This window comes from Falco rusticolus, chromosome 10 (assembly GCF_015220075.1).
Source record: "Falco rusticolus isolate bFalRus1 chromosome 10, bFalRus1.pri, whole genome shotgun sequence".
Taxonomy (NCBI): Eukaryota; Metazoa; Chordata; class Aves; order Falconiformes; family Falconidae; genus Falco; species Falco rusticolus.
In genome coordinates, this window is record NC_051196.1 from 22,431,007 (window position 1) to 22,458,342 (window position 27,336).

Genomic DNA, 27,336 nt, shown 5'->3' on the forward strand with positions numbered 1-27,336 from the left:
TTTTCCCTTGCTGAAAATGGAAATAAGCAAATTCTTTCTTCCTTTCTTTCTTTCTTTCTTTCTTTCTTTCTTTCTTTCTTTCTTTCTTTCTTTCTTTCTTTCTTTCTTTCTTTCTTTCTTTCTTTTTCTTTCTTTCTTTCTTTCTTTCTTTCTTTCTTTCTTTCTTTCTTTCTTTTTTTTTTTTTTTAACCCATCCATTCCAAGGCGGCTCCCACCCACAGGGCCAGGTCTGGGGTCTGGCTTAGCTAGGCTGAGGTGTAAATCCCAGATCCCAAACTGTGCAGCAGCTTTAGGCCAACAGCACAGGGAGGAGGGATCCCAGGCAGACTCAGCAGTTTTTAGGCATGTGGGTTTTTTTGCACCAGCACTGGGGCACAAAAGGGGCTGCGGTCTTGGCGGGCGGGGGGGGCAGGGGAAACTGCTGTAAAAGTAGAGGAGGAAGAGCAGAACAGATCCCTTTGGTTTCAGTGAGACTTCTCGGGGTTTCTCCCCTTGCCCCGGGCATCAGGACATCTTTTCCTATTCTATTCTGTTTTCTATCATTTCCATTTGTGGCTGTTGCTAGGGGCCAGTGCATCTGTGCTATCAGAGCATCACACACATGCCTGGGACCAAGGAACCCTCCCCGGTCCCTGCTGCCAGCTGCACCCACCCGAGCAGGGCTGCACAAACCCCACCTCATGCGGCTGCAATCCCATGCAATCCTCCCAGCCTCTGGCCCTCTCCTGCCAGATGTTCTCCCTCCAGCTGCACATCCCCTCTGGCTGAAAACACCCCAAATCTCCTGGCACGCTGCAATGCAGACACTCCCAAACAATTCCAGCAGCTGCAGGGAACTACAGGTTGTTCGGGTGGCTGCTGGTGCTCTGGCTTGGCCAGGGGCAGAAGCCACAGGCAGTACCTACTAAAGTCAGTTAAAAAGGCAGAGATTTTCCTTTTTTCCTATTTTTTTCCCAAATCTTCAAATGTTCTATTCGTTCAATGCTGTATGTAAAAAAAAAAAATAAATAACAAAGAAAATAAGCCTAATTCAAGCACAATTGCAGGCTGGGTGGAGAATGGATTGGGAGCAGCCCTGAGGAGAAAGACTTGGGAGTGTTGGTGGAGGAGAAGACCAACATGACCAGGCAACGTGCGCCCGCAGCCCAGAAACCCACCCGTGCCCTGGGCTGCACCACTGGCAGCGCGGCCGGCAGGCGAGGGGGGGCTCTGCCCCTCTGCCCCGCTCTGCTGAGACCCCCCTGCAGCGCCGCCCCCAGCTCGGGGACCCCCAGAGTCAGGAGGACACGGACCCGTGGGAGCGGGTCCAGAGGAGGCCACGGAGATGCTCAGGGGGCTGGAGCCCCCCTGCTGTGGGGACAGGCTGGGAGTGGGGGAGGGTCACCCTGGGGAAGAGACGGCTCCGGGGGGGACCTTGGAGCAGCTCCCAGTGCCTGAGGGGCTGCGAGAAACCTGGGGAGGGGCTGCTACTGGGGCAGGTAGTGACAGGACAAGGGGGAATGGCTTTAAACTGCGAGGGCAGATGTAGATCAGATACGAGGAAGAAATTCTTCCCTGTGAGGGCGGCGAGGCGCTGGCACAGGCTGCCCAGAGCAGCTGGGGGTGCCCCGTCCCTGGCAGGGTTCAGGGCCAGGCTGGACGGGGCTGGGGGCAACCTGGGCTGGTGGGAGGGGTCCCTGCCCGGGGCAGGGGGGTGGAATGAGATGACTTTTAAAGTCCCTTCCAACCTAAAACATTCTATGATTCTACAATAATATTAACACTATCCACAAATTTCCAATGCGTGTTTGGAACAGGAGTTTTTTTATTCCTATTAACTGCTCCCTGCTCTGCCCAAGGCTTGTTTTGTAGTTGCAACTCCCTCTACTTTCTCCTTGAGTTGAATCTTTAAGACTTTATAAGTTACCTTGAAGCCAGCAGGCTGAATTGTACACATTTCAAAAACACACTCCCCGTTAACAGAGGAAGGCAGCCACCCCAAGCACCCGAATGCCAGAGTAACTTCCCCCTCTGCTCAGGATGAGCTCTGCCTTTCACTTAGCCAGCAGACCTGAGAGGGTCTGTCTACCTCTTGCAACATTCTGGATTTTCTGGGCATAAATCCGGTATGCATTTTATTCCTTTTATTTCGAAAAAGGCACAGAATGCTTTCAAGGTGCCGTGGCATGTGTCCCAGTGGAATACACCGTATGAGAAGTGGAGAATGAATTTATGTGGCTCTGCCACACATCATACACTTTAGCTCCAATATTGTTCACACTTTCCAGATATCCTGTCATATAAATAATGTTAATACAGTTAATTCTGAATTCATCTGTAACACCAGGCAATATATCCTCCTTATCTGAAAAGACGGTTACATTCAAAGTTCTCCCTGATTTTCACTAGGGAGCATTAGAAGACACTGGCTATTTTTATTAAGATGGGGATTAGGGAAAATTGGTGAGTATTTGGTTAATTTGCCCTGTGCCTTCCCACACGACATCTAACCATCAGGCAACAACTGATTTTCATGGAGAATCAGCAAAGAAGTTGGTTTTGTAGCATGCACTTCTTTCACTACTTTATGGCAAATGTTTTCAACATCTTTAACAATAAAATATTCCTAGATGTCTTTCGATATAGGACGGGCTTCTTCCAATGAAATGCTAAAACCAAAAGAAAAATTCCCAAACTGACAGAAAAGGTTCTCTTTTCAAAACATTCCAAAACAGGGACCCATAACAATCCTAGTGTTTCATTCCCAGGAATGTTCACGCAGGGCAGTTCACAGGGGAAGATGTGCAAGTTGTGGTGGTTACCAAAAGGGTGACAAGCCTGGTGCACTTTATGTTGCTATTTGGGGCTGCAAGCCTGGCAGAAGCACAGTTTGCAACAAGAAATATTTGGGGAACACTTTTATTCAGTGACTAATTAAATAACATTGAAATAAAATAAAATGAAATAAAATAAACAAACCCCAAATCATCTGGTTTAAAAGGAAGGCGATGGGCTGTGACACAGGAGGCTGTAACTCATGGTTCCCCAGCAAAAGCATTGGTGTGAGACCTCCCAGTACTGTTTGCTGGAGAGCGGGAAGAAGATCTCTTAGTTGGCATGAAGAAATAATAATAATAGCATTAACAATAATAATAACAACAACAACAACAATTCCACACAGGGCAGCAGTCAACCCCCTGAAATTGTAAATATATTGTAAAATATCTGTTGTAAAATAATACAAGAGAAAGGAGAAAAAGAACTGAGGGAGAGAAAGCAGTGACAGCAACATCAGCACTAAGTCAGGAAAACGTTCCCTGAAGGCAAGAGAAACAACAGGGTTGTTCTGATGTTTCCTTTTCAGCATTGGTCACGTGCGCTTGAGAAACAAGGCCAAAGAATCTGGATCAGGAAGAAAAGGAAGAGTTGCACTAATTCCATCACGTAGAGGTGTAAAGGAAGGTGGGAATTCAGGTCACCATAGGGTCTGCTCAGCTACAACAGGTTAGAGCGTACGTAAAGTTAGCAATGCCAAGTCAGATGACTAACTACGAACGGTAAAGAGCAGCAAATGCTGAACACGTGAAGCTGCGAGCTCTGCTCTGGTGGTTTCCTTCTGGCCTCCACCAAATCACTAATCCCATCTGCCTTGGTTTCTTCATCTGTAAAAGGAGTATTTGCCTTCCTAATACTAGGATGATTGTGATTAGAACTGGAGAGTCAAAGTGGAAAGCTATTTTGTTATTTCCCAACAGTAAAGAGACAGAAAGGCTCTGGATTATCGGATTCAAAGGAATCAAATAATCTTGTGGTCAAATAAAACTTTTAGACTGTTGCTATGGGAACCATCACATCTCAGAAAGACAATGAATGGCAACTTAATCCCCTCCTATCTGAAAGAGGGAAAATAACCTTCATGACAACTGCAGGAGTTTCACAGCCATTGCAGGTCTTCAGCCTCTTTCATCCCACTCCTCAAGATTCTTGCTTGCCTGGGAAGAGGGCTCTTGCCGAGGCGGCCTCTGAACAAAAATGACAGTTATTCACTTTGTATTTCTGCACCGCACTAGCGTTCTGCTCGCTGGGTTCTCTGCAGTTCTTCAGCCACCCACACCCCCACCTCCCCACAGTGTTTAAGGGTTATCTTTTCCAAGGTTTTTTCTGTCCTACATTTTTTTTTTCCCCTTGAAGACACTACTTTAAATGAAAAATAGTTCATCCAAGATCTTCACCATGCACTAATAACTGAGCAACAGAAACGCCCTGTTCCTGCCGCCTGGGTTTGCACATAGGGCCTGTTACGGGTGTAAGGACCAGACTTTCATACAATCCTCTCTGCCACTCCGACAAATTTTTCAAACCTTTCCTCTTCTCCCTCTGCAACCTCTTGCCTTATGAGAACTCAGGGTTTATCCTAGGGAGCCAAACACCAGAAAGACCAACACCTTTATCATATCTGTATCCCAACATCAACAGATGCTGTAGCTTCAGTAAACCTTCAAAATTCTTTTGCAACCTTAGTATTTTTTTCTCTTTTCACTTACAACTTTTTTTTCCTCCATTCTGTTTTTAGAAGGAACTGGTGTAGCAATGCTGAAGACAGACTTGCCAATGCTGGCACTGCAGCCTTGGTCAAGTGAGGTAAATGGTGCAGAGGAACAACCCTCCAGAAGGAGGAGGAGCGCTCAGCCAGTGCTGACTCATTTTTGCCACTGGACACCAGCGTATCTACTGACTCATGCTCCTTTTTGGGTTTGGTAACCTTCCAGCTCTTCTCTCTTGGAAGGCAATGCTGCTTCCATCAACATCAGTTACGTTAAAATAATCTGGTTTGATACATTATTGATATTGTTCTTCAATGTAGGAAAGGCCTATTTACAGGAAATAATGACACAGTATTCCATATATTTATGAGGAATTTCAAACCTTTATTCTCCATTATAAATACCTTATCCCGCACTCCAATTTTACAGTCTTTACAAGGTCATTTATTTTGCTTAATCTTGCACAACTGGTATCAAGTTAAAGAGTTCACGGTCAGAAACAGGAACAAAATCAGTTGTGACATTTTGAGTGGAGCACCACGGAGATCTGAAAGAATAACTCAATGCTCTCTAGACCATTTGCTAAATTAAAGACAGTTTACAAACCAGGCAAGCTCAGCTCAAGGAGTTTACAGGCTGGCAACCAAAACAGCAACAGCCAGCAGCTCACCTAACCCAAACAGAACATACCATGTTTGACAAGAGAACAACTTATGTAATATACTCAAGTTTAAGGTCTGTTCCTTTTAATAGTTATTACTCATAAAGTATCAGAACACTTCTACATACAAACAAGCTGTGCAGCTTGCTAGGAATAAATGCATTTTAAAGTAATAATAAAACAAGCCACATCCTGTTCTACATCTACGCAGTAAGCATCTAATGGCGTAAGATGCAGCAACATAGCACAGAGATGAGTATAAAATACTTTCTTCCTACCTTCTTCCTCATGTAACTGCATAAAATAGGGTTTTGCAAAATTTGGGGATCCAGGTAAACCATGCCTGTCCATTTATCCATTTGTGACTCCACTTGAATCTTACAAACTGAGTAATCCATCATTCTGGAGCAGACCAGTGTTCACTACAATCACACGTATCTGTGGGACCAACCCTCAGCCTGAGCAACTGAAATGCTGCTGTTGCTGTTCCTGGCCATGTGCATGGATACAGTGACAGGGGGCTGGAAGCTGAAGGAATTGTACTGAAGAAAAGCAGGGAACAAAGGAGCAGCACATTCACCCCCAGCAGAAGATAACTGTCAGAATTCATCACTGTTCCTAATGCAGAAGCCACGAGGCTCAACGTAATGACATGAAACCCTCACAGCTTTAAGGCCTCGAGTCTCAACAAATGATTTGTAGCATTCCACCCTCCCTTGCACGCAGCCCCGCTGGAGCGTGGGACACACTGCACACACAACACACGCTGCACACACAATGCACAGTGCACACAGGGCACAGTGCACACACAGCACACAGCGCACACAGTGCACACACTGCACGCAGCACACAGAGCACCGTGCACACACAGCACACAGCGCACACAGTGCACACAGTGCTCAGCACACACAGCACACACTGCGCACACACAGAGTGCACAGCACGCTTGTCACAGGGCTGCTTGGAGCCGCTATGAAGAGGGCCGCCAGCCCCGGGCAGCCCTCACACACTCCAGAGACCCGACAGGCTTTAGAAGCGTAGCCGCTCTGCTGTCTTCGGCAACCGGCCCGCCAGGCTGCTGTGCTCCGGGACCAGGCCGCGGTCTCCGGCCCGGGCACGGCGGGGGGAGGCGGCTGAAGGACCCCGCGGCTGGGCCCCGCCGCAGGCCCGGCTCCCGCCTCCGTCCGCCCGGCAGGGCCCACACCCCCGCACCTGACCCCCCCCCCGCCTGCGGCCCCTCGGGCCACCCCTCACAGAGGCAGCACCGACCCCCGCGGCGCTGCCCCGGCTTGGTGAGGCCCACCGGCAGCCCGCCACCGCCCCGCGCCGCCGCCCCCCGCCGCCGTTCCCGGGGCAACGCCGCAGCTCTCGCGAGAGCTCTGGGCGGAAGTGACGCAGGGCGCGTGAGGGGTGGCCGTGGGCAGTCAGAAGGTCACGTGACACAGGCGCGGGGATTCCGAACGGCGGCGCCGGGGAGGTGCGGCCCACTCCGCACCGCACCGGGGGAGGCCGAGAGCGCGGCCCGTACCGCACCGGGAGGGGGAGGTCCGGGAGCGCGGCCTGTAGCCGCACCGGAGGTGCTGGGCCCGGGAGCCCCCCGGCCGGGCTGCGGGTCCCGCAGCGCAGTACGAGTGTGCGGCCCGTCGCTGCGGCCTTCCCTCGGGCGGGCCGCCCTGCCCCCGGCGCCGTTCGCCGCTCCATCTGCCCCGGAGGCGCCGCCTCCCGGCGGAGTGAACCACGGCCCGCGCTGCCTTGCCGGTGGCGGCCGGACAGGATGCCCAGGGTGACGCTGAACGGCATCACGGTGGATTTCCCCTTCCAGCCCTACCGCTGCCAGGAGGCCTACATGGCCAAGGTGCTGGAGTGCCTTCAGAAGGTCAGTGCCGCCTCACTTCTAACTGGGCAAAACGACCTTTTGGATAAAACGGTGGTCACCATTCAGGTTGACTTTTGGTTATCTGTATGCCGCCTTTTCCAAATCTTTCTTGTGTTTTTATTTTACTGTATAGTTATTAAAACCGCAGAGGCGTGCAGGTGGCGGTCAGGAGGGGGGTCAATTGGGAAAAGGAAGAAAAACTGTACAGGTTGTCCTTGTCTTCGTGCAGCCTGGCCTGCACTATTGGGGGTTTGGGTCCGTGGTGTTAGTTCTTCGGCTGTCAGTGTGACTTTTCATTTTCTCGCCAATAAGTTAATCTTAATGAATGTCAAGGAAGAAAGTTTTTTTTACAATAGTCACCTTTGTTCTGGATTTCTTTAACAGATCTTCATGGTCCCTGTTCTTCTGCAAGCTCAAACAAGCTTGTGGTGGAAGCTTTGGCTTTCCATGTGGCTCAGTATGCCCCCGTGTCACAGGCAGTGGTTTGGTTCCTGCTCGGCACCTCCTCATTCTAAAATAAAAGTGTTGTAAGCCTATTATATGTATAAATTATTTTCATTCTCTTGGACACAAATTTTCGCAGCAATGCAAGGTCAGCTGCTAGTTTTTCTGCAACTTCTAGGATTGTTACAGCCTTTACAACTAAAATCCAGTAGGACGAAGTGTTACAAGTACTTGCAAAATCTTCTGCCTAAACTGACGTGGGATATAGTCTCAGTTCTAAAGGACACTAGTGGTCTGTAATCTAAGAATCATTTTCTAGGTTTTGTTGCAATAACTTCCCATATTTTCATGTGTCTTATGCTAAAATGTGATGCACTTTAGTTGCTCTAAGTGTGGAGAATTCCTCTGCTAAGTAAAGAGTAATAGCTGTCTCTGGGTTTTAGATTGAGCCTCAGTAAGTTGATTAGACGATCCTACAGGTTGTGAATTTATAACAACCTTACGTAGGGCTTGTGTGTGTTTCTGTCGTGTGGTAGGGCCTGCCAGGTGGCAATTGCTTTTGTACTGACAATATGCAGTACTGCAAAGACCTGTTCTAGCTGCATCTCCAAGTTACTTTTTTGTTCCCTTTTTATTTCTCTTCAATAAAGAAGGTAAATGGCATTTTGGAGAGCCCTACGGGCACAGGGAAGACCCTCTGCCTGCTGTGTTCCACTCTGGCTTGGCGGGAACACTTAAAAGATACTATCTCAGCCCGCAAAATTGCACAGCGTATGAATGGGATGGAACTCTTTCCAGACAGACCCATGTCGTCCTGGGGCAATGCTGCCACAGATGCCGATATCCCAAGTAAGTACCGCAGTTTTTATGCTCGGTAGAGGTGATACAGGAATGTTAATTAACATTTGCTTTTATCTATCTTTTGTAATAACTATGTAATTCTAAAAGTAATGGAGCCATTGTTTAGCAGGTGATGCACAGTTTCACCAATTTATAGATTTTAAAGGTGTGTTATACATTTTTAATTTTTCTTAGAACATTAGAAACTCCTTTAGCTCATTTTGTGTGTGTGAATAGTTTAGTTAGGTGACAGAATTTCTTGCTGCCTCTACAAGGCAAACTGTTACCCTAGTACCAGCTGGGAAAGGGGCTAATAGTATCTCTGGTTCTTTCCATGCTACTAATGTATTTCCTCTTTTTTTTTTTTTTTCTCCTCTATTTGGCAGCTTATTACACTGACATTCCTAAAATAATTTATGCCTCCAGAACTCACTCACAACTTACACAGGTCATTAATGAGTTAAAGAACACAGTCTACAGGTAAATACAATTTAGGGTAATGTTCCTATTAAAAGAAAAGGTGGTGAAACTGTCCGATTTAATTATTCTTTGAATTTATATGGATGAATGTATAAAAAAATTATACTCAGTGAAATGTAGTTCCTTAATATGCATGTATAGAACTTGGGTTTGGGGGTTTTTTTGGTATTTCACAGCTTCTTTTATCTCCTTCAATCATAGAATTTCCTGAATTTGGTCTGGTTTTTACCTGGGTGTTTTTTTTTTTCTTTGTTTTCTGGAGCATTTCCTTAAGGCAGTGGGGAAGCCATTACAAAGTTGAATTCCTTAGGCTGATCTAAAGCTATAAAGAACTTTGTGGTTTTTCTATATCAACGTCTGTCACAGTTTTCAGCTGTTGACATGCCAGTGTGTTGACTGAGTTCTTTGGACAGGCAGTAGTGATTTGTTTATATGTGTCTTGTAAAGATACAGCCCTGTAATGAACAAAGAAGTATCGTGAATGTTTGTAGTGCATCAGTTCTTGTCATAAACTTACTCTGAAAATCACAGCCAGCTTGGAATAGTTCGTAATAGATTACAGACCCCAGCTTCTTCGGCTGCACTGTCATAACAGAACGCAGATTTTATAGTGGATGATGTAAGCTGCTGATTATTTACCTCCTGCTGTAAACTGCTGCTTATTATCTCCCGCGGTTACCAGGAGAAATGCAGTATCGTAAAGTCAAATAACATATACAGCTGTTAGAAACAGACAGAGTTACTTTGAGCTCATCTATTTCTCCTGAACCTTTTAGTTTTGATATATTTTACCCAACCTAGGCATATACGTGCTCTTCTTTCTTGCCTTATTTTTAACAGGTCTGTGTATTCTGTTTGAACAGGCCAAAGGTATGTGTTTTGGGTTCCAGAGAGCAGCTTTGCATCAATCCTGAAGTGAAGCGACAGGAGAGCAACCACATGCAGGTGAGAATAGAGTCTTGAAAGCATGCACAGTGAGAACATGGAGGGGTTTTGTTTTGGTGGGGGGTGTGTAATTCTGAACTCTGACATTGTTTAACCACTGGAGGCTGTAGGGAAAGACAGTAGTTCTAAACGTGTTTCAAGGAACTTCTGGTTTCTAGTTTTGTGAGGGCAAAATTAAATTCTGAGTCTCTGGTAGCATTTTCCATCCAGACGAGGACGTCATTGTGTACAGTGTGGCAGGCAACAGTTTGCACTTTACTTTCTGATCTGCCACTTAAGTGTTTTTCAAGAGCAATAATAATTTCAAAATAGTGATTCAGTGATTGATTTACCTGTTATTTTACAAGTAATATCAGAGATTACTGTCTTGAAAAATATTAGTGGCAAAATATAACAAAATTTCCTCTGAGTGTCTGAGCGTTCTGTGCTGCATAAAAGAGAGCTTAACTTTCATGGTGGGCAGAGACACATGTGACTTCAAAACTGAAGAACTGTGATTAGTATTTATTCAGTAGCTGGTGTTAGAGAAAGCTCATAGCTCTTCTCCCCTTAACATGCTTCTCAGTGCTTGACAAGATGTGCTACTGTTGGCTAAAATCTACTATATTTTACAGATCTACATGTGCCGAATGAAAGTGATGGCTCGTACTTGTCATTTCTATAACAATGTGGACGGTGAGTTTGGCTGTGGAAGTAAAGCCCAATGTTTTGGAGAGGGAGAGATTTGTTAGGCAGGTGGAGAAGTTTGGAAGAGTTGGCAGAATCTGCCTGTGTGTCTTGCTCTGTGTTCGTGTCTTTCAAGGAGGAAGAGTTAGAAAGTGGGTGAGAGTGATGATCAGGGTAACAATGGATTTGTGCGTAATACCTTTACCTAAGCTTGTGGTTGTAATGTAACTTTTCACAGAAAAGAGTACGGAGAAAGAACTGATTGAACCAATCATGGATATTGAAGACTTGGTTAAAAATGGAAACAAGCATAGGTAAAAGAACCCCCTCTGACCTTCCTCCGCCTTACTTGTGAAAATAGTGAAATCTGGGTTTCTGCTCATTTTTATTAATAACTTTGGTATGAACTTGACATATACTAAAATAGCAGAACAGTGATGGGAGCAAAGCAGAGTTGCAGAAACTGCTTCCAACACAATCATGTATGCACTGAGGCCTTAGCTTCTGTCATGGCAGTTTTCATTGTACAGCAGTCTATTTCAGTCCTTACTTGGGTAAAGACTGAGTTGGGTCAGAGTCAGGCTCACCAGTATTTTATTTCTTGCTTGAGCAGGGGCTACCAATATCATCTGTCATGACAAATGATATTGCAGTTTTGTTGAAGAGCATGACGTGATTGATTTGTTGAGATAAAATAGTCCACTGCAGCATTTACTTCTAGCTTAAAGGGGTAAAATAATAATGCAGTAATGAATGCCACTCTTTCTCCTTTAATTTATTTTTTCCTTTGTTTGGTTGAGCTGCACAGCTAGGTATTATTTTCTACATTTCTTTTTACTTGCCTTCTGTGAATAGAGCTAGCAGTCTGCCCTAAAATTAAACATGCCAGTTTCAGCTCCCTAAGAAATTAATTAGAAACCCTTGAGAGTGTGAAACATAGTCCATAAATGTTGAATGCACTCTTAATATTTTTGCAAGTATTTCTTTATAGTTTGTACTATTTTTTCTTTAAACAGAGCTTGTCCTTACTATCTTTCTCGAAGCCTGAAGCAGCAAGCAGATATTATTTTTATGCCTTACAACTATTTACTAGACTCAAAGGTAACACATATCTTTGCTTTTAGATGCAATTGTTCTTCTGTTTATCTTATATGCTTTTAGTGGATAAACTGTGAAGAACTGATGCACAGCAAGTGAATGCATTATGTCCTATACTTGAAAACTAATCAAAAGTTCAAATTCAAAACCATAGAAGATGCCATTCTGTGTTTTTTCTCTGTAAAGACTTCTCCCACATATAAGAATTGTTTTCTTTTTTTCTTTTTTCTCTTTTTTACTTTTATTTGAGATCTTGCTCTTTTTATAGAATTAGCTTTGCAGAATGTGATGCCCTTCTTGTTTGGTGATACTCACCTCCTGAATACAAATCTTCAGTCACATACTGTGTGGTATTTTTGCGTGCATCCTGAGACATTTTTGTTTCTGCAGCCAGCTGCATGATTTCTAGACTAAGGAAACTTTTTCGGTAGAGGTTGGACATCTCTTTTTGGAAATAATTGCTGGCTTTGTAAAGAAAGCTGTTGCAATAAGTTGTCCACATTTGATGGATAGAAAATGAAACCTTTGAAAACTCTGAAGAAATGAATCTGCAGACATCTTCATGCAACTTGGAGTAATTAATGAGTTATTATAAAAGCCAGATTACATTCCACTGCTACAAAAGGCAAAAAGACAATATGATTAATAAACTAAAAAGTAAAATTAAATTAAAAAAAATATCTGTGACCACCTTAAGCAAAGAGGCACTGTGAAATGAAGCTATGCGATCTACTTCTGGAGTATGGTCTGGGCAAGAAACGGATGCTCTGAAGACACAAGCATAAATGTGTAAAAACAAGGCAGATTCCCCTGTTCTGCACCCCTCTCCTTCGAGAGCCCTATCGGCAAAAATAGTGACTGAAACCAATTCTGATAAACTTCTGCATCCTAGTATGGTACACCTGTTTCTTTTTTTTCTTTATGGAGGTTACAACTTACATTGTAATAAACTTTGATGTGAACTGAGGCTGTTCAGCCTGGAGAAAAGGAGGCTTAGAGGAGACCCTGTCGGTCTCTGCAACTCCCTGACAGGGGCTGTAGGCAGGTGGGGGTCAGTTTCTTCTCCCAAGTAACAAGTGATAGGGCAAAGAGAAACAGCCTCAGGCTGCACCAGGGAGGTTCAAGTTGGATATCAGGAAAAATTTGTTCACCAAAAGGGTGGCCGAGCTTTGGAACAGGCTGCCCAGGGAGGTGGTGGAGTCACCATCCCTGGAGGTGTTTAAAAGACATGTAGATGTGGCACTTGGGGACATGGGTTAGTGGTGGGCTTAGCAGTGCTGGGTTAACGGTTGGACTCATGATCTCAAAGATCTTTTCCAACCTAAATGGTTCTGTGATTCTGTGATGTGTTTTTTAGCACCTTCATTTCCAGAGAAAATGATTCTGTAGTTTATATATAAAGGTAACCACAGCAATTACTTGCGGTATTCTTTTTTTAAAAATAATTCAAGATACTTGAAAACTCAGGTTTTCTGTCTCATGAGCCAATTTCTCAATCAAATCTGTGTTTCTTTGTGGCCTTTTTGTCCATTCCCATGTTCTCTTTTTCGTCTTCAGAGCCGGAGGGCACACAACTTGGACCTGAAGGGGACTGTGGTAATTCTTGATGAAGCTCACAACGTGGTAAGCTGTTTCTGGTCTGTTGCCATTTTTCAAACTTCATCCAAAGAGGAAAACAGGCATGTGCCCTAACACAGTCTGTAAAATCTGTACTCAGCTATACGTTGTAAGTGGTCATTATCATGAATAGTTGTTTCTGTGACAGTTAAAGCTTTGTAGTTTAATTAACAGTCCTTTGATGCTACTGTGATTTTCTGCAAGGTGATAGCTTCTTCCTGAAGGGTAGATCTCCAAATTTATGGGGTGCTTACTTTCTTGTTTGGAGAGTCCTCTTCCATGGTGTAAGAAATTTTGAAAGATCCATTCTTAAGCTCAGCTGCATCAGCTATCCAAGTGCAGTAGATGGCAAACGTGACTCTTAATGTTTCCAGGTCTTCACTTAAGGCGGGGGGGAAGGAGAAAATGCTGCATTATGAGATCTTCCTCTTGGCTGACTCAAAATGGCAGCCCTTTGCCTAAATAATGAAATGCAAAGGAACATTTGAAATGTGTCCCTTTTTTTCTGCCACATGAACAATCTCCCAGTGGGATTTCTGCAAAAGAGCTGTGGAGTTCGTTTGGGTTTTTTTTCGTGATTGCGTGTTCAGTAACAGGCCACCAGTGGGTGTGCTGTATTTGACTAGAGAGTGTTGCAGAGTTGCATCCAGTATTTGCTCCTTTCATCAGAACATCTTATTTCTGTTGAAAAACGGGTGGAGATCCAGTTGTAGTTTTCTTTTTTTTTATCCTGCCTCCCCCCCGCCTTTTTAGTGTCTAAAAAATATTAATTGGTGCCAGCATGCAGAAATCAATCAGAAAAGCTATTCTAGAGCTACTCATTTTGCAATAGTTCTCCCACAGTACTGTCTGTTCCAAGTTAGTATGGGGGAACTTTGTAATTACGTTGAAATAGAACTGACCTCTTTCTGATTAGATTGTTTATACGTGCAGCCAATTCAGCTTTTTTTTTTTCTCTTCATAACATTTCGTCATAGCTGTTGCAGTCAAATTTTTGTGTAGTTTACTATTTCCCTTCATTCCTCAGGGGAAAAAGATTCTTTTCATGAATGAAAATTATGTGACAAAATATGTGACTTATTTTTTCAAGGTCATAGAGAGTTTTGTCAAACTTACCAGTTTGAGTGTTCAAACAGTTACGGTTTTTAATAGAAGGTTAGTAGGTTTCCTTCTTTCCCTGTGATAATATTTGTTCTGGCATACGTTTTGGCCCAAATTTGGTGTGTGAATAACATGCATTCTACTGTTTGCTTTTTCATGGCCCACCCTTTATTTCTTTTTTTTCCACCATGCCCCCATCTCTGCAAGCTCATGAGCGGCAAGGGCTGTGTCTTTATATGAGTGAGTGTAGGCATACAAGGATCTCCTAGGAGTATGAGGGGGACTGGGAAGCAGCTCTTTCAAAGGACAAACTGATTTGCTAACTAAAAAATTGGTACTTGAACAATTTGTCATCAGGCAGCAAGCTATTTGGCAACTGTGTGGGAGAGAAAAATCTATTAGCAACAACATTAAGAATGCAGAGGAGGGTGACACCTATTAAAACGATCTTAATGATGGCAGTGATTTGCTGTTACATGGGAATGTTTTAACTGGAGGCCAGAAACGAAATGAAGCCTGGTTATCTGGACTTTATCATCTGTGAAATTGCTTGAACAAATAGCACACTGAGCAGTCCACGTAATGCTTCTATTCCTTATTTTTAGGAAAAGTTGTGTGAGGAGTCATCTTCTTTTGACTTGACACCCTATGATTTGGCTTCGGCAATGGATGCTATAAACATCGTACTGGAAGAACAAGCCAAAGTGGTTCAACAGAATGAAATAAAGGCTGAATTCAATATGGAGTTGGGCACTTCAGGTGTGTTGGCAACCACAAACCACCATTTCACTGGGAGTATAGGGTGCCAGTACCAAGAACTGAAACATAACTTTTCCTAGCAGTTCCTGGAATATTTACTGAGTAGATAAATTACTGTTAATTAGTAATCACTGCCAGACAAACATGAAAAGATTTGGCTAAACCCATGTGACATGAGGGGTCTTGAAAAAGAACAGTGAGTGGAATACAGATGTCTTTCTATATACAGAGTTCTAGCCTTCATAGCCATAACGTCTAAAAAGGCATAAAGAAACTAGGAATGAAACAGACCTCTCTGTATTCTCTCCTTTCTTCTGCAGGGCTGAACATGGAACTTGAAGATATAGCAAAGATAAAGAGTAAGGCTGTTTTTTGCTGTTGCTGAAAATTGTTGCTGAAATGGTTTCAAAAGGTCAACAACTATAAATGGGGTTCACAGAGCATTTCTGTGGACATTGTTCTTGACTGAGAAATTCATGGAAGTTTGTTGTCTCTTTCCGAGAATTTTGTGGAATGTTTACTTACAGTTTTTTCCCAAGAAGATGAGAGATTTGGCAGATGAATGCATCACTTCCTTCTTTGCTAGAAGTACTCTATTTTCTAATCTTGTCGGTGGGCTGGAGTTGTATTGATTGCATCATTCTGCTGTAAGAACATGCTATGTGAAGTTAATAGCCAGAGCCTGAGATGTCTCATGTTTACAAAGCACTTCCAAGAACAACTTTCCCTGTCTATAGAGAAGATTTTATCATTTAGCTGACAATTTAAGCTTCATCTAAGAGTTGAGAACTGGAAGTTCTTAAGGCTGAATATGAATATTTAGAGGTGACATCTAGGAAATGTTTTTGATCATTTTGATTTGTTTACAGAATTGAGAAAACAGCTAGATTGCTGTCTCTGGTAAAAGCCTTTGTAATAAAGTACATTTGAAAAAGAGGCTTAGATGTGTCCCAGAAGTGAGTTTCTGTGAACCCTAACTTTTTTTCCCTTCTTGATTCTCTTAAAGAAATTCTTCTTCAGCTAGAAAGTGCTATTGATGCAGTGGAGCTGCCATCGAATGGTAGTGGAGTCACCAAAGAGGGAAGGTAAATTTCTTCTCGTTAATGTGTTTACATGCTAAAGGCACAGCAGATTCTAGAGCTGGGTGACACTGGGTCAGCTTTGAGGATTGGCAGCACTATTCTAGCTTCTGGGAATAGTATTTTTCCAAGGTTTCCTTAAATCCCCTTTCAGTAGTAAACATTATTGCTGGTGGAACGTCCTTTTAAAGTGTTTCAGGAGTGGAAAAATCCTATGCTGGGTGTATACCTCTCAGGTGTTCTGAACTGGAAGAAGCTTCTCGCTATGCTGCTTTCAGTTTTGCGTCATGTTTTAAACAGAGGTACTAGTGCTGTAGTGATTTGGTTTGAGGTACCTCATTGCTCTAAAAGTCTCCTAAGCTAATACATACAGTACATAGTAAAAAAACAAATCATGGAAATTGCATGCAAATCTCTTTCTAAATTTTATGTATTGTATGTTATAGAGAAATTGTGGAAAATGTGAAGGATGTGGTCAGTATGCTTTCTGTCATGCCAATATTGTCTGCTGTCTTTATAACCAAATACTTATTTTTATTCCTGTGAATTTTTCTTTCTCATGGAGACAAGAATGTTTTGCTACTAGATGGTGAAGTTATTGCTGTTATAAAAGAATAACACTAATAGTGTCCGTATGAGTATTTACGGTGTTTACCCCTTTGTGCTTTTCCTTTGTAAATTGCAGCTACATCTTTGATCTGTTCGCTGAGGCCCAAATAACATTGCAGACCAAATCCTTGCTCTTGGAGTCACTTGAGCAGATTTTACAGTTTCTTTCAGGCCGTAAGTGTAAATCTGTTAGTTGTTTCACTCAGACTTTTCTCTGTAGTGTAAGTAATTGGAAGTTTGCATTGTTTGGGGAGCAGAGGGGAGAGAAAGACTGCTTTGTTTAGGTTACAAAGCTTTTAAAAGCTAAAAATCTGACCTCAAATGCCTGTGTCTTTCCATTAAGACTTGCTGCAAGCTGCTGGGAAATGTTTTATGTCTGTTCATGCAACAGAACTGGTTTTAAGAACTACTTTGTGTCAAAACCTGGGTGTGTACATATGTGTGCGTACACAGAGATTTTTGCACTCAACACTTTTTCTCCAAAACCGGAAGGATTGCAAAGTGGAGCTTGTTGACATTTTGCTGATGCCCCTTGTAGTGTCTTGAGCTCTTCTGGGGTCATGGAATTATGAAACAGGAGTACTTGGAATCACGCAATGTGGTGGGTTTTTTCCTTGTTTTAGCAAGCTTCTGTTCTACTGTCTATCAGCATCTCGTTCTTAATTTGCCCTTCTGCAAAGAAAAATCTCCAACTTCTACATGTGTTAAGAAAATTATTTAGTTCTCACTAGCAGGCTCTCCAGTAAAAGAATTGATGAGAGCAAGCCCAGTCTGTGGAGACTAAGAATATAGACTGCCAGTTCTGCAGGTGTATCCTTTGAGAACACATCTATCCTTCCCGTTATTTTTTCTCTTCCCAGCATCTTTCTCCTTTTAGGCTATTTGCTCTCTGCCTTAACAGGTGCATCTGTTTCATTTCCATGGTCAAATTCTTATCATCAGTGTATGCCATATAGTCTTTTAGCTGCTCTGTAGTCACTGTTTTAAGCATACTAGAAGCTTGGAGGTGATTTATAAAAGGCTATATCTATAGCAAAGGTTAGCTTTGTTTCTCTGCATAACTGCGTAGTCAGTTTTCTGTTCTTTTCTTCGTGAGACTAATAGTAGTCGTGTGAGCATTTGAAAAAGTAACCAAACAGCTTAAGCATGCTTATCTTGGTTTCAATTATCTCCTTTCCAGTTTTTAATGTAGAGGAGCCTCAAGAAGTTTATGTAGCTGTCTCAGATGACAGCTTCCCAATGTGTCAGAGATGTGAAACTTCCTTTGGAATGCTAGTTTCATGTTTCTCTCTGCATCTTGAATTATGTTGAAAAACTTGAAATAATTTGTTTTAGATAGTATTTTCAAGTCATTGTATTCAGTATGTTGTGCTGTTCAGGTAAGACATAGATCTGTACAAATGAATGTATGTTTGTGCTGTAAAAGTAATCGTGCGTTGTTATGTCTAGGTACTGGGATATTTGTCAATATATCTGGATTGCATAAGCTCTCGGATATTATCCAGGTAAATAACTAATGCTGCTTCTATATACATCTGAAGGATAGAAGAGCCGGTTAAAAAAATTAGGAAAGACATTGGGTCCATTTTATTCTTGATTGTATGTATGTCTGTGCAGTGATGGAAGTCTGTGGGGTTTTGAGGAGAAAGCTGCTGCCTAGCGGGATGCTCTACTTCAGTTTTTACCCAGGTTGTTGTTTTATGGTTCTGATCTCCTTTTGTGGAGATGCTCGATTTAAATTTGTCTGGTTTTAGCCTCCACCAGGTGGAGCTGGGTTATTGAGCTATTTACTTTCTAACAGCAGTGTTTGAGAATGTGAGACCTTCTCATGAAACAGGGCAGGCTAAAGAGAAAAGGCAAACAAAAGATAATTTAAGTGTATTTTTTTCATTTAATCATTAAAATAAGGGCTCTGTAAAACAAGTTTTTAGTGCCACAGGAACTGAAAGTGGCACTTGTGGGTATCCATATAGTGTTTAGTCCTCTCGCTGTTGTAAGCTTGCAAAATATCAATTATGAAAAACCTGGGCCCCATAAAATTAGAAGGTACAGGGGGCCAGTGGCCTGAAATTCTGTTTCTAGCTTCCCTCTGAAGTTGACCGAAGTTCTAACATTCTTGAGTGATACTCAAAAAGAGGGTAATGTTTGGACAGCTTAAAGTTCAAACATCTTAGCTACTGGAAAATCTGCAGATGCTTAGGATTAAGTTAACTATTCCCAGAATTTGGTGATTTCAGACCATCATCTTGGCCTGAGTTACTGGGTGTCAGGTTGAATAAGACCTTTTCCTGACAGTGAAACAAGACTTTCATGTCCCAAATGCTTGTGGATTTTTTTGATAAAAAAGATCTTTCCCATCCATCTTTAGTAGGTGGGTGGTAATAATCATGACATTGTAATGTGTTAATCATTGTTTTTCTGTCTTGGTTTAATTATTTTGGTTTTAATTAAAAACTATAGTTGAGCTACTGATGCAAGAAATTTTATGACATTTAAGTCTGTCGTGGCTGGCAGTGTTTAGTCTCTTTGTAGTTCTCTGGTTTTGTTCTACTCGCTGTTAGCCTGCATGATAGATCAGGTGCTAGACTTTTTCAGAAATCATTGATGACAGATGATCTTTCTTCTGGAAAATATGCTGCTTACAAGTGTAATCTGTGTTTATTGGAAGGACAGAAGTGTCAAAAGACATGAGAAAACAATGGAAACACAGGCAGGAGGAGGGTAAAAACTATGCAAGAGCAGAAATGAGGGAGAACACAGCAATTTATTTATTCTGGAAAGTGAATGATTTCTGGGTCCAGCTCTGCATTTGGCAGCAGCAAATTAACTATTTTTTTAACCCCCTCCATAATTTTGTTGCGTATTTCCAGATCAATTGTTAGAATATTTGTTGTTAAAATCTTTTCTGTCTGGGTCTGGTACTGACTACGTACTTCAGTTTTCCCTTTTTGCTGAAGGATTTATAACATTCCCACTTACGTTTCCCTTTACCCAAGATTATTAGTGTTTATACGGTTTAGTGTCCCTTTTAAGTAAAATAGGAGGGATTAAATCACCTAGATTTCAATTTAGCCATGTTCTCTAAAAGACCTGTCCTGAGTCTTGGATTTTAGTCATTTGTTTTGAATGACACTGCTCAGGTCTATTTTGTCATAGGTACCAAAATCTCCTGACAACATTCAGGTTGTCTTCCTGCTGCTTGCTGGAAAATCTGACAAAGAGGAAGTGTGAATTGTTCGGTATTGCTGCTTTTCACCTAAGGATTTACTTGCTATCTTAGCTTAATTGTGTATCGTCGTCTTCTAGAATTGGAATTTAATAGAAAAGGATAATCTTTATAATTTGGACTTTTCCTAAAAACCCATTATTAGATACTTGTTGGAGAATAGTCAGCTCAAGTTAACGCAGGGATTCCTATAGGTGATTTTTTTTATTTTTTATTTAAGACTTTCTGTGCTTACTCTGTCTATTAGTAGTGTATGAAGTCATGTTTCACCTATTATGCTGGTGGAGAGCAGCTTGTATGTCCAAAAGAACACCACAGAATAACACCCTGTGTAAAACTAGACATGAAGAAATGTATTCAAACTTTGCAGACCTGCATGATAGACAAGTTATCTAGCTGTATTTTGAACGGTCCTCATAGGTTTGCAATACTGAACTCATCAAATGCATGGATGTTTGTGAGGGAATATTTGCAGTGGCATACACAGAATTTTATTTTTATAGCAGTGGTTCAACAAAACCTGTATGTATGTTCTGATACAGTAGTAGCAATTTGTGTACACAGATACTAAAATGATTTGTACTGGAAGGTATCACTGTTCTTCCATGGGGAAGGTGAGGGGTGCTTAACTTAAATTAGTTTCCCAGGGTTCTAAACCTGAGAGGCGAGAAGATTCACAAGTAGAAGCCAGGTCTCCTGATCCCAGTGACAGAGTCCACAGGCAAGTGTGTGCTGCAGGACTGGGAATAATTGTCGGTGTGTGCTCTTTTAGCCTGTGGATGGATGACAGGTGACTTGATTTGGAAGAGCAGTCTTTTGCTGAAAGCTAAAATCCCTTTGCTGCTGAGGGTATGCATCTGGGCAGTTACTTCAAATAGTCTTTGTTGTCTTGAGATATTTTTAAGTAGGACTAGGTCACAGAGTCTTCGTTCGTTAAATGTGTTGCTTGCTTATTACAGAGCCTTGTCTTCAAGACTTAATTTCTAACAGCTTGTTTTTGCTTCCTTTTAGAACACTTACTAAAATGTCTTTTGTACACCCTATCTTTGGCTGTTTTCCAGAAGTTAATATTTCCAGGAATCATAATTTTAGGATTTTTTTAACTACTGGAGAACATCTTTCTTGTTGTAACTAGCTGATATTTTTATGTGCTTGGATAATTCCTTTCAGATGTCTAAAGAAATCTTGTTTGGAAAAATTAACAGAAGTTAATAAATATTTGAGAACCCCAGCTGTTTTCACTGAAGTTGCACTGGAATGCCATATGTGCAAAAGAGCATCACCCTTAGTCATAAGATACCACATACAGGAAAGGGGAAGATGCATAACTCTGTACAGAAGAGTTGATAGAAGCTTTTAATTTAATATATTGACAACTAGATATGATTACAAGTTGATTTTTCTTTTTTTTTCTCTAAGCAGAGCATTATTAGTATAGGGTATCATGGCTGAAACTTTATACTAAGGGAATTCAGAAAGTTTTTACACTTAGTTGTGATTCTGATCTCGTGAGCGTGTAGTGTGTTTGTTTAATCACAGCCCGAAGTGATGAACAGCATGAATAATAATACTGTCGTTTGTACAGTTTAGATACTGGCTTTATATTTAGATACTGCCTCGCATTTTTTGGAACAATGAGAAAGCCATGTGGTTAGCAGGAATTGCCTGTAAAAACAATATTTATTCAAGATTCTCTGTCTTTATTTAATAACAGGAGCAAGGAAATATATTTAAGGTTATCACTGCAGCAGCTTTTGTGGAGATACTTCTCAGTGCAAAGATACATTAGGGGTTTTGCTGTTAACAGTTGTTAAATCTTTCCTTTTGTTTATATCCACTTTTCCAGACAGTATTCAGCACTGATCCTCAGGAAGGCACAACAGATTTCATGTCACGTCAGTCAATATCTAAACATTATAAGGTATGGGATACTTTGTGCTCTACATTTTTCCTTGCTGGCATTTAATGTCTGTGCTTAGTGTATCCAAGACTTGGGAGGATGTGGGCAGTATAGCAGATGAAGATGTTGATTATAGGGAGGATATGTAAATTCTTCCAAAACAAAACACAACACCACTAAAGGAACTGTAGTTAGTTTAGGTTCCAAGGAAAAAGGGGAGCTACACAGTAATTAAATTTGGAAGGTGCAGCAAGTGTGAATCATTGAAAAATTTGATACTGCATGTTATGCAAGAACTGATGTGTTCTTCCAATAACCTGTTACCAAGCAAGTACAGCAGAGCCACTGAAACTTCCCTCCACCTCCCCCACAAAGTCCTTATTTATTTAGATTTTGGGACTTCTAGGCTGTAATGCTATAATGAATTTTAGGAAGATTTTTTTTATCTTTTAGCTAAAAGGTGGCTTTCATATTAAGTTTAAGACTTGCATCATTTGGCAACAAAGATAGTATCAGATCTTTCTAATACGGTAATATTATTTTTTTTTCTTCTCTGCATGTTTTATTCTGGTGGGCAATACCCAAATAATTGGGTTCTTTGTCTCTGCTCAGGGCAGCCCATGGAAAGCTGCTCTGATAATCTGACTCAAAATGACTGGTTAAATGGTGATCTACTTTTGCTCCTTGTTAAATACGTTAGGGAAGACTGGAAACAAAGTAGGGAAGACAAACGTGAAATAATATGACCTTAGTAACACTATAAAAGTGTTACGTAGTAAAGAATTACATTAAATACACTTAATATGGGCTAGCTTTTTTGAGTGATGAAGTGCAAGTTCATTTCTGTAGCCATCTCTAGAACAGTTTCTGTTGTTTTCCTTCAGGTACATATTCATCTAGATAACGATAATAAGAAAAAGAAACAAAGAACAGATCTCTGGAATTCATCATTGCCAAAAAAACAAGGTACAGGACTCTGTCTTGGGGAGGCTTATGCAAAAGCTGGACTGAAAACTACTTTGAGATATCTTCAGTTGTTTTCTCTTATTCAAATCAGAAAGAAGCAGCAATCTGCCTTACTTCCCATTTGTGAACAGGGAGTCCTCTGGCAAATTTTGGAATGTCATTGTAGGATTTTGAGTGAAACACCACCTATGTTGTCTTAAATGTTAGAAATGACTCTGAGGAGTGAAGGGCTGAACAGAGTAACTCAATGAGGGCACGCCTCAGATCTATCTATATGCAAAAAGTTTTTTAAACCCAAATGGCATAGTGGTGCTCCTCATGGTGCTGGGAAGTCTTAAGTTTGTGATTAGTATGCCTTGTTACTGTGGCCATGGTCCAAGTTAAAACCATCGGTAGATGTGGGATTAGGAAAGACTTTTTTTTCTTTTACCCCCCTTTGCTTTCCCCTGCACTCAGTTAGTAGAGGTTTTTGGTCATTTGTAAGATGAAGAGACATGGAGCATTAGTATTGCCGCAGAGGTCCCTTTCTCTAGAACAGGGAGGTTTCTAAGGCTTTGGGACTTATAAGTTTGAAGAGTTCTAGGATTGTTTGAGGGTGTTTTTGCAGTTTTATGTTTCCAAGTGCAGCTCCATTGTGGATACAGTGAGTTGAGATGGTGCTTTTCACTTTTATAGTTTCTTCCAAGGGGAAGGTATCATAAGCAATCTCAATATAAAACATTCTTGTACCAGTGCTGCTTTCTGCACTACTGGATTTCTTCTAGTGCAATTATTCCAGTGAAATAAAATAATCTCCATTATGGAATGGTTGCTTGTATTGGTGTAGAGAAAATCTTCAGCCTAAGAATGGGAAGCCCTCCTTCAGGATCGATGCTGAGGTTTATGAAATGTTGTTATCCTCATATCAGCTATATTTCTCTGTATAATTGTTGTGTTAAACACAAAATTAGTGTTGCTAAGGCTGTAACTATCCTTTACAAGAAGGAGATTGATGTATAGATATGATAGTAAAAATGTGTGCCAGAAGTATTGTAAGAGTCAATTCCATGAAAATTCTTGATCTGTTGAAATTACTCATTTATAGCGGAGGAGTTACAATTGGTTGGCTCATTCTGAAGCTCTGCAGTAGGTTCATGTGAAGTGCCAGAGAAGTAGTGCTTGACAATGTGAATTCGAGGCCAGAAAATGCTATGCCAGGTAACAGCCTCGGGGCGCTGTTACCTTCTCTGAGATAGGACCTTTTTTGAGCAACTTCCAAAGTTCTTCCAGGCATGTTGTCACTTCTTGGGAGTTTCGGCCTCAGCTATGCTTTTAAGTCCTTCTTGTTCAACTGAGGTTTCTCAGTCTCCTGTCTCTCTCCTCCCACCTATTTTGTTCCTTATGCTGTGCAGAACTTGGTATCTGCAACTACCTCAATATAACCATGCTTCAAAAGAACATATTTGGAAGAAAAACTTGGCTTCTGAATCAAAGGCTTGTCCTAAGGCTCCTATAAAGCAGTACTGAGTTTGGCTGCTTTGGACTTCAACATCTGTTCTTCCTGATATTTTTATTTATTTTTTAATAAATACATTTAAGTGGAAAACAAAACATTTTCTGATTAGAGAAGGCAGATGCAGATCTCTTTACCTAAGCTGCCTTAACAGTGTACTCTCCAAAGTTCTCAATTATAAGGCAAGGTATTAACAATCTACTTAATTATTCAGTTAGATGCTCTTGGGAATGTAAGTATTTGTTTCAGAGAATTCCTTTTCTTAAGGACAAAAGTAACATTTTTTCAGAAAATGAGTTACCACAAATTTAGTGGGTTTGTACATGATATCCCCTTAAATGTTTCCACAAAGTAAGTTCTGTTTCTGAACAGAAGCATGTTCTTATGGTAATCTGCAAATAATTGTTTTCCTGAGGTATTGCTCAATTGGAATTTGAAGTTAAAGGAATAATTCCAAGTAGATTTTGTTAAATATGTGTGCAGGAAAGGCTAATAGAAACACTTTACATCTATTGCAAAATGTGGAGGATTTATACATTAAAATGATACAAAGCAGTCACAGAATTATTTTGTGACACATACTGATACATTTGCTTTTCAAATAAAAACAGGATCTGCAAAGTACCCCTGCAAAAGACTAGCAATGTGTTCAGACTTGTGCTATGTGCAAACCTAGCAAAGGCCAGACGAGACTGAGCAAGTCTCCCGTTTCCTGTAGTGGTATAGCAGACTGTATAGAAATAATGCAAACCTTGTAAGATTAGCTGTTTTCAAAAGATTTTGTGAAGATTATTCACTGAAGTGTAATTCTCTACAGACTGTAATTGGTGAGGAGACGTGGCATAGCTTGGGATAGCAGATGAGATTGCTGCCCTAGCTATCTGTTCTGTGCACAGATGACATTTTTGAATGCAATATTGAACTGTTGCAGTTTTACCTTCAGATGAAATGTTCTTGCTCTTGATTTGCTTGAAATCACCATGTTGTAAACTATTAGCAACCCCCTTCTCCATGGATTAGCTGTCCTTGTTACCAGGATTGGAAAAAGCTGCTGCAGAGATCTACTTTGTGTAACATCCAGTGGTGTCTGCTGGTGAATGGGACATTTAAAATGGATTAAATATTGTTAAGTTTAAAGAAATAATGGCAGAACACCATGCTACAAATGCACTACAATTCCAGCTTCTCCAAGAATTGGGTAATTGGTGCCTGGCAGTCATCCTGCAGGGTTACAGAGGAGTACATCTCAAGCTGAGCATTGGCGAGGCAAATGTGCGTGGGTTGGTGGTGTTCTCTTCAAGGCCATCCCATATTAGCACAGTTTGCTTCTATGCTGGAATTTCTTAGGCTTCTGACATAAGTGACTTTGCTCTTGTCTGTAGATGCTTACTGGCCTGTCCTAACTGTAACTTGCACCAATTTTTAGTGTGGCTTAGAGATACAGAATTTGCTAAATTTTGGAATGTGATTCTTCTAGAATCTGGACATGATCTGGATGGTTTTGTCCAAATGAGATGGAAGGAGAAAACTTTAGCTTAAAATAAATGTGCTTTTGTAAGTCTAAGCAGTGAGTGAGTCACTGGGCACATGTTTCTGGGGATTTCCTGAAACTGTCAGCTCCTTTTTGGAAAGAGTCTTTGAATGAAGTGTGTAGGTTTAAAAGACTCACATGATATGTGGATGCTCAATCTTTGTTTTTTACTGAAACTAATCATGCAAAACAGAAACAAAAAGTAATGTTCTATTTGGCTGCTCTTGTTCTTGACATAGATGATTTTTTTTGTACCCTTGTTCCTTTGGTTGTCTCTGAAAAGCTGATGCTAAGTTTTCAGCAAGACCAGCAATGGTACAACTATAAGCTGAGCGATGAATGAAATTACTAGTGTGATATATCCATTTTTATTTATATCCTTTCTGCTGATAATTTATAGTATGCCAGATTGTCATGCCTGTTGTATATCCACATCCCACAAAAGATCTGAGCAGAAGTTGCAAGGTTTGGCAGTTGACTGTGGGAAGGGGAAATTTTAGGTGAAAGGTTTATACCCGTTGGAAATTCCTGATGGAGAAGGGTTTCTTCTCTTTTCAGGCAAGAGCAGGGGTGGAGGTATTTTGTTTTAGTAACTTTTGTCCTTCATCCTAGTATTCTGCAGTTCTTCTGTGATGCTTCCCATTCCAGTTGTCCTTGACAGCAGAAAATGAGTCGGTGGATGGAGGACTTTGCAGTTTTATCTGCTCAAGCTGCCTGTTACTTGCTGACAAAAAGACCTGGTGCTCTGTCTTGTCTAGAACCAACTTTTGATTGACAGAAAGACCTAGTGCTGTCTTTCCTAGACCATCTTTTGATTAAAAGTATAACCTACTCAAGGTGTGAAGAAGCAACAACCTTTTAAACTGTATTTTGAATGGGCATAGTAATTAAATCTGGGAAGGACAAAAGCAGAACAGGCCACGCATCTGTAATTTTAGCTTCAGATGCTGGCCATTTTGTTTTCAGAAGTTCAGGTGCAATGTGCTATATGCTAGTCATATTCTCATTTTTCTACATACAGACTTGTTGCTTATCGTTTTCTCTTTGTTTGATACAGGAAAGACCTTAAGCTATTGGTGTTTCAGTCCTGGCTACAGCATGCATGAGCTTGTTCGACAGGGAGTCAGGACAATTATCCTTACTAGTGGGACTCTCTCCCCACTCTCATCATTTACAATGGAAATGCAGATGTAAGTACCTAGATGGGTGAAGAGTACCATTACTGAAAATGCCCAATCTACTGCTGTGGGGTTTAGGTTTTATCTCAGGATTTTTGGGTGTTCTGGACTGATAACCAGTAAGGAATGAGTATGACTGGGATCTTCCTTTTGTGTTTCTTCAGCCCTTTTCCTGTTTCCTTGGAGAATCCTCATGTTATTAATGAACAGCAGCTCTGGGTTGGGATCATTCCTAAGGGACCTGATGGAGCTGTGCTTACTTCTACCTATGAAAGAAGGTAATGAACTTCCATGTGGAATTCTGCTTTGAAGTCTTGGGTTCTGACATTTTGGGTTCTGCTTACA

At 41.4% G+C, this 27,336-nt stretch overlaps 1 protein-coding gene across 5 annotated transcripts in view; it reads left to right on the forward strand.

The window, feature by feature from the left end:
- Positions 1 to 6,632: 6,632 nt before the first annotated feature.
- RTEL1 (regulator of telomere elongation helicase 1) overlaps positions 6,633 to 27,336 on the forward strand; it is a 50,743-nt gene continuing 30,039 nt past the window's right edge. For all 5 annotated transcript variants that reach the window (XM_037402076.1, XM_037402077.1, XM_037402078.1 and 2 more), the window contains exons 1-17: positions 6,633 to 7,060; positions 8,155 to 8,353; positions 8,731 to 8,824; positions 9,688 to 9,769; positions 10,384 to 10,444; positions 10,674 to 10,749; positions 11,452 to 11,536; positions 13,091 to 13,156; positions 14,857 to 15,010; positions 15,331 to 15,369; positions 16,017 to 16,095; positions 16,775 to 16,872; positions 18,148 to 18,203; positions 21,771 to 21,845; positions 22,709 to 22,790; positions 26,871 to 27,003; positions 27,156 to 27,269. In XM_037402076.1, the coding sequence (XP_037257973.1) occupies positions 6,959 to 7,060; positions 8,155 to 8,353; positions 8,731 to 8,824; positions 9,688 to 9,769; positions 10,384 to 10,444; positions 10,674 to 10,749; positions 11,452 to 11,536; positions 13,091 to 13,156; positions 14,857 to 15,010; positions 15,331 to 15,369; positions 16,017 to 16,095; positions 16,775 to 16,872; positions 18,148 to 18,203; positions 21,771 to 21,845; positions 22,709 to 22,790; positions 26,871 to 27,003; positions 27,156 to 27,269 (1,595 nt within the window). In that variant the 5' untranslated portion in view covers positions 6,633 to 6,958. The remainder of the gene's footprint in view (positions 7,061 to 8,154; positions 8,354 to 8,730; positions 8,825 to 9,687; positions 9,770 to 10,383; positions 10,445 to 10,673; positions 10,750 to 11,451; positions 11,537 to 13,090; positions 13,157 to 14,856; positions 15,011 to 15,330; positions 15,370 to 16,016; positions 16,096 to 16,774; positions 16,873 to 18,147; positions 18,204 to 21,770; positions 21,846 to 22,708; positions 22,791 to 26,870; positions 27,004 to 27,155; positions 27,270 to 27,336) is intronic.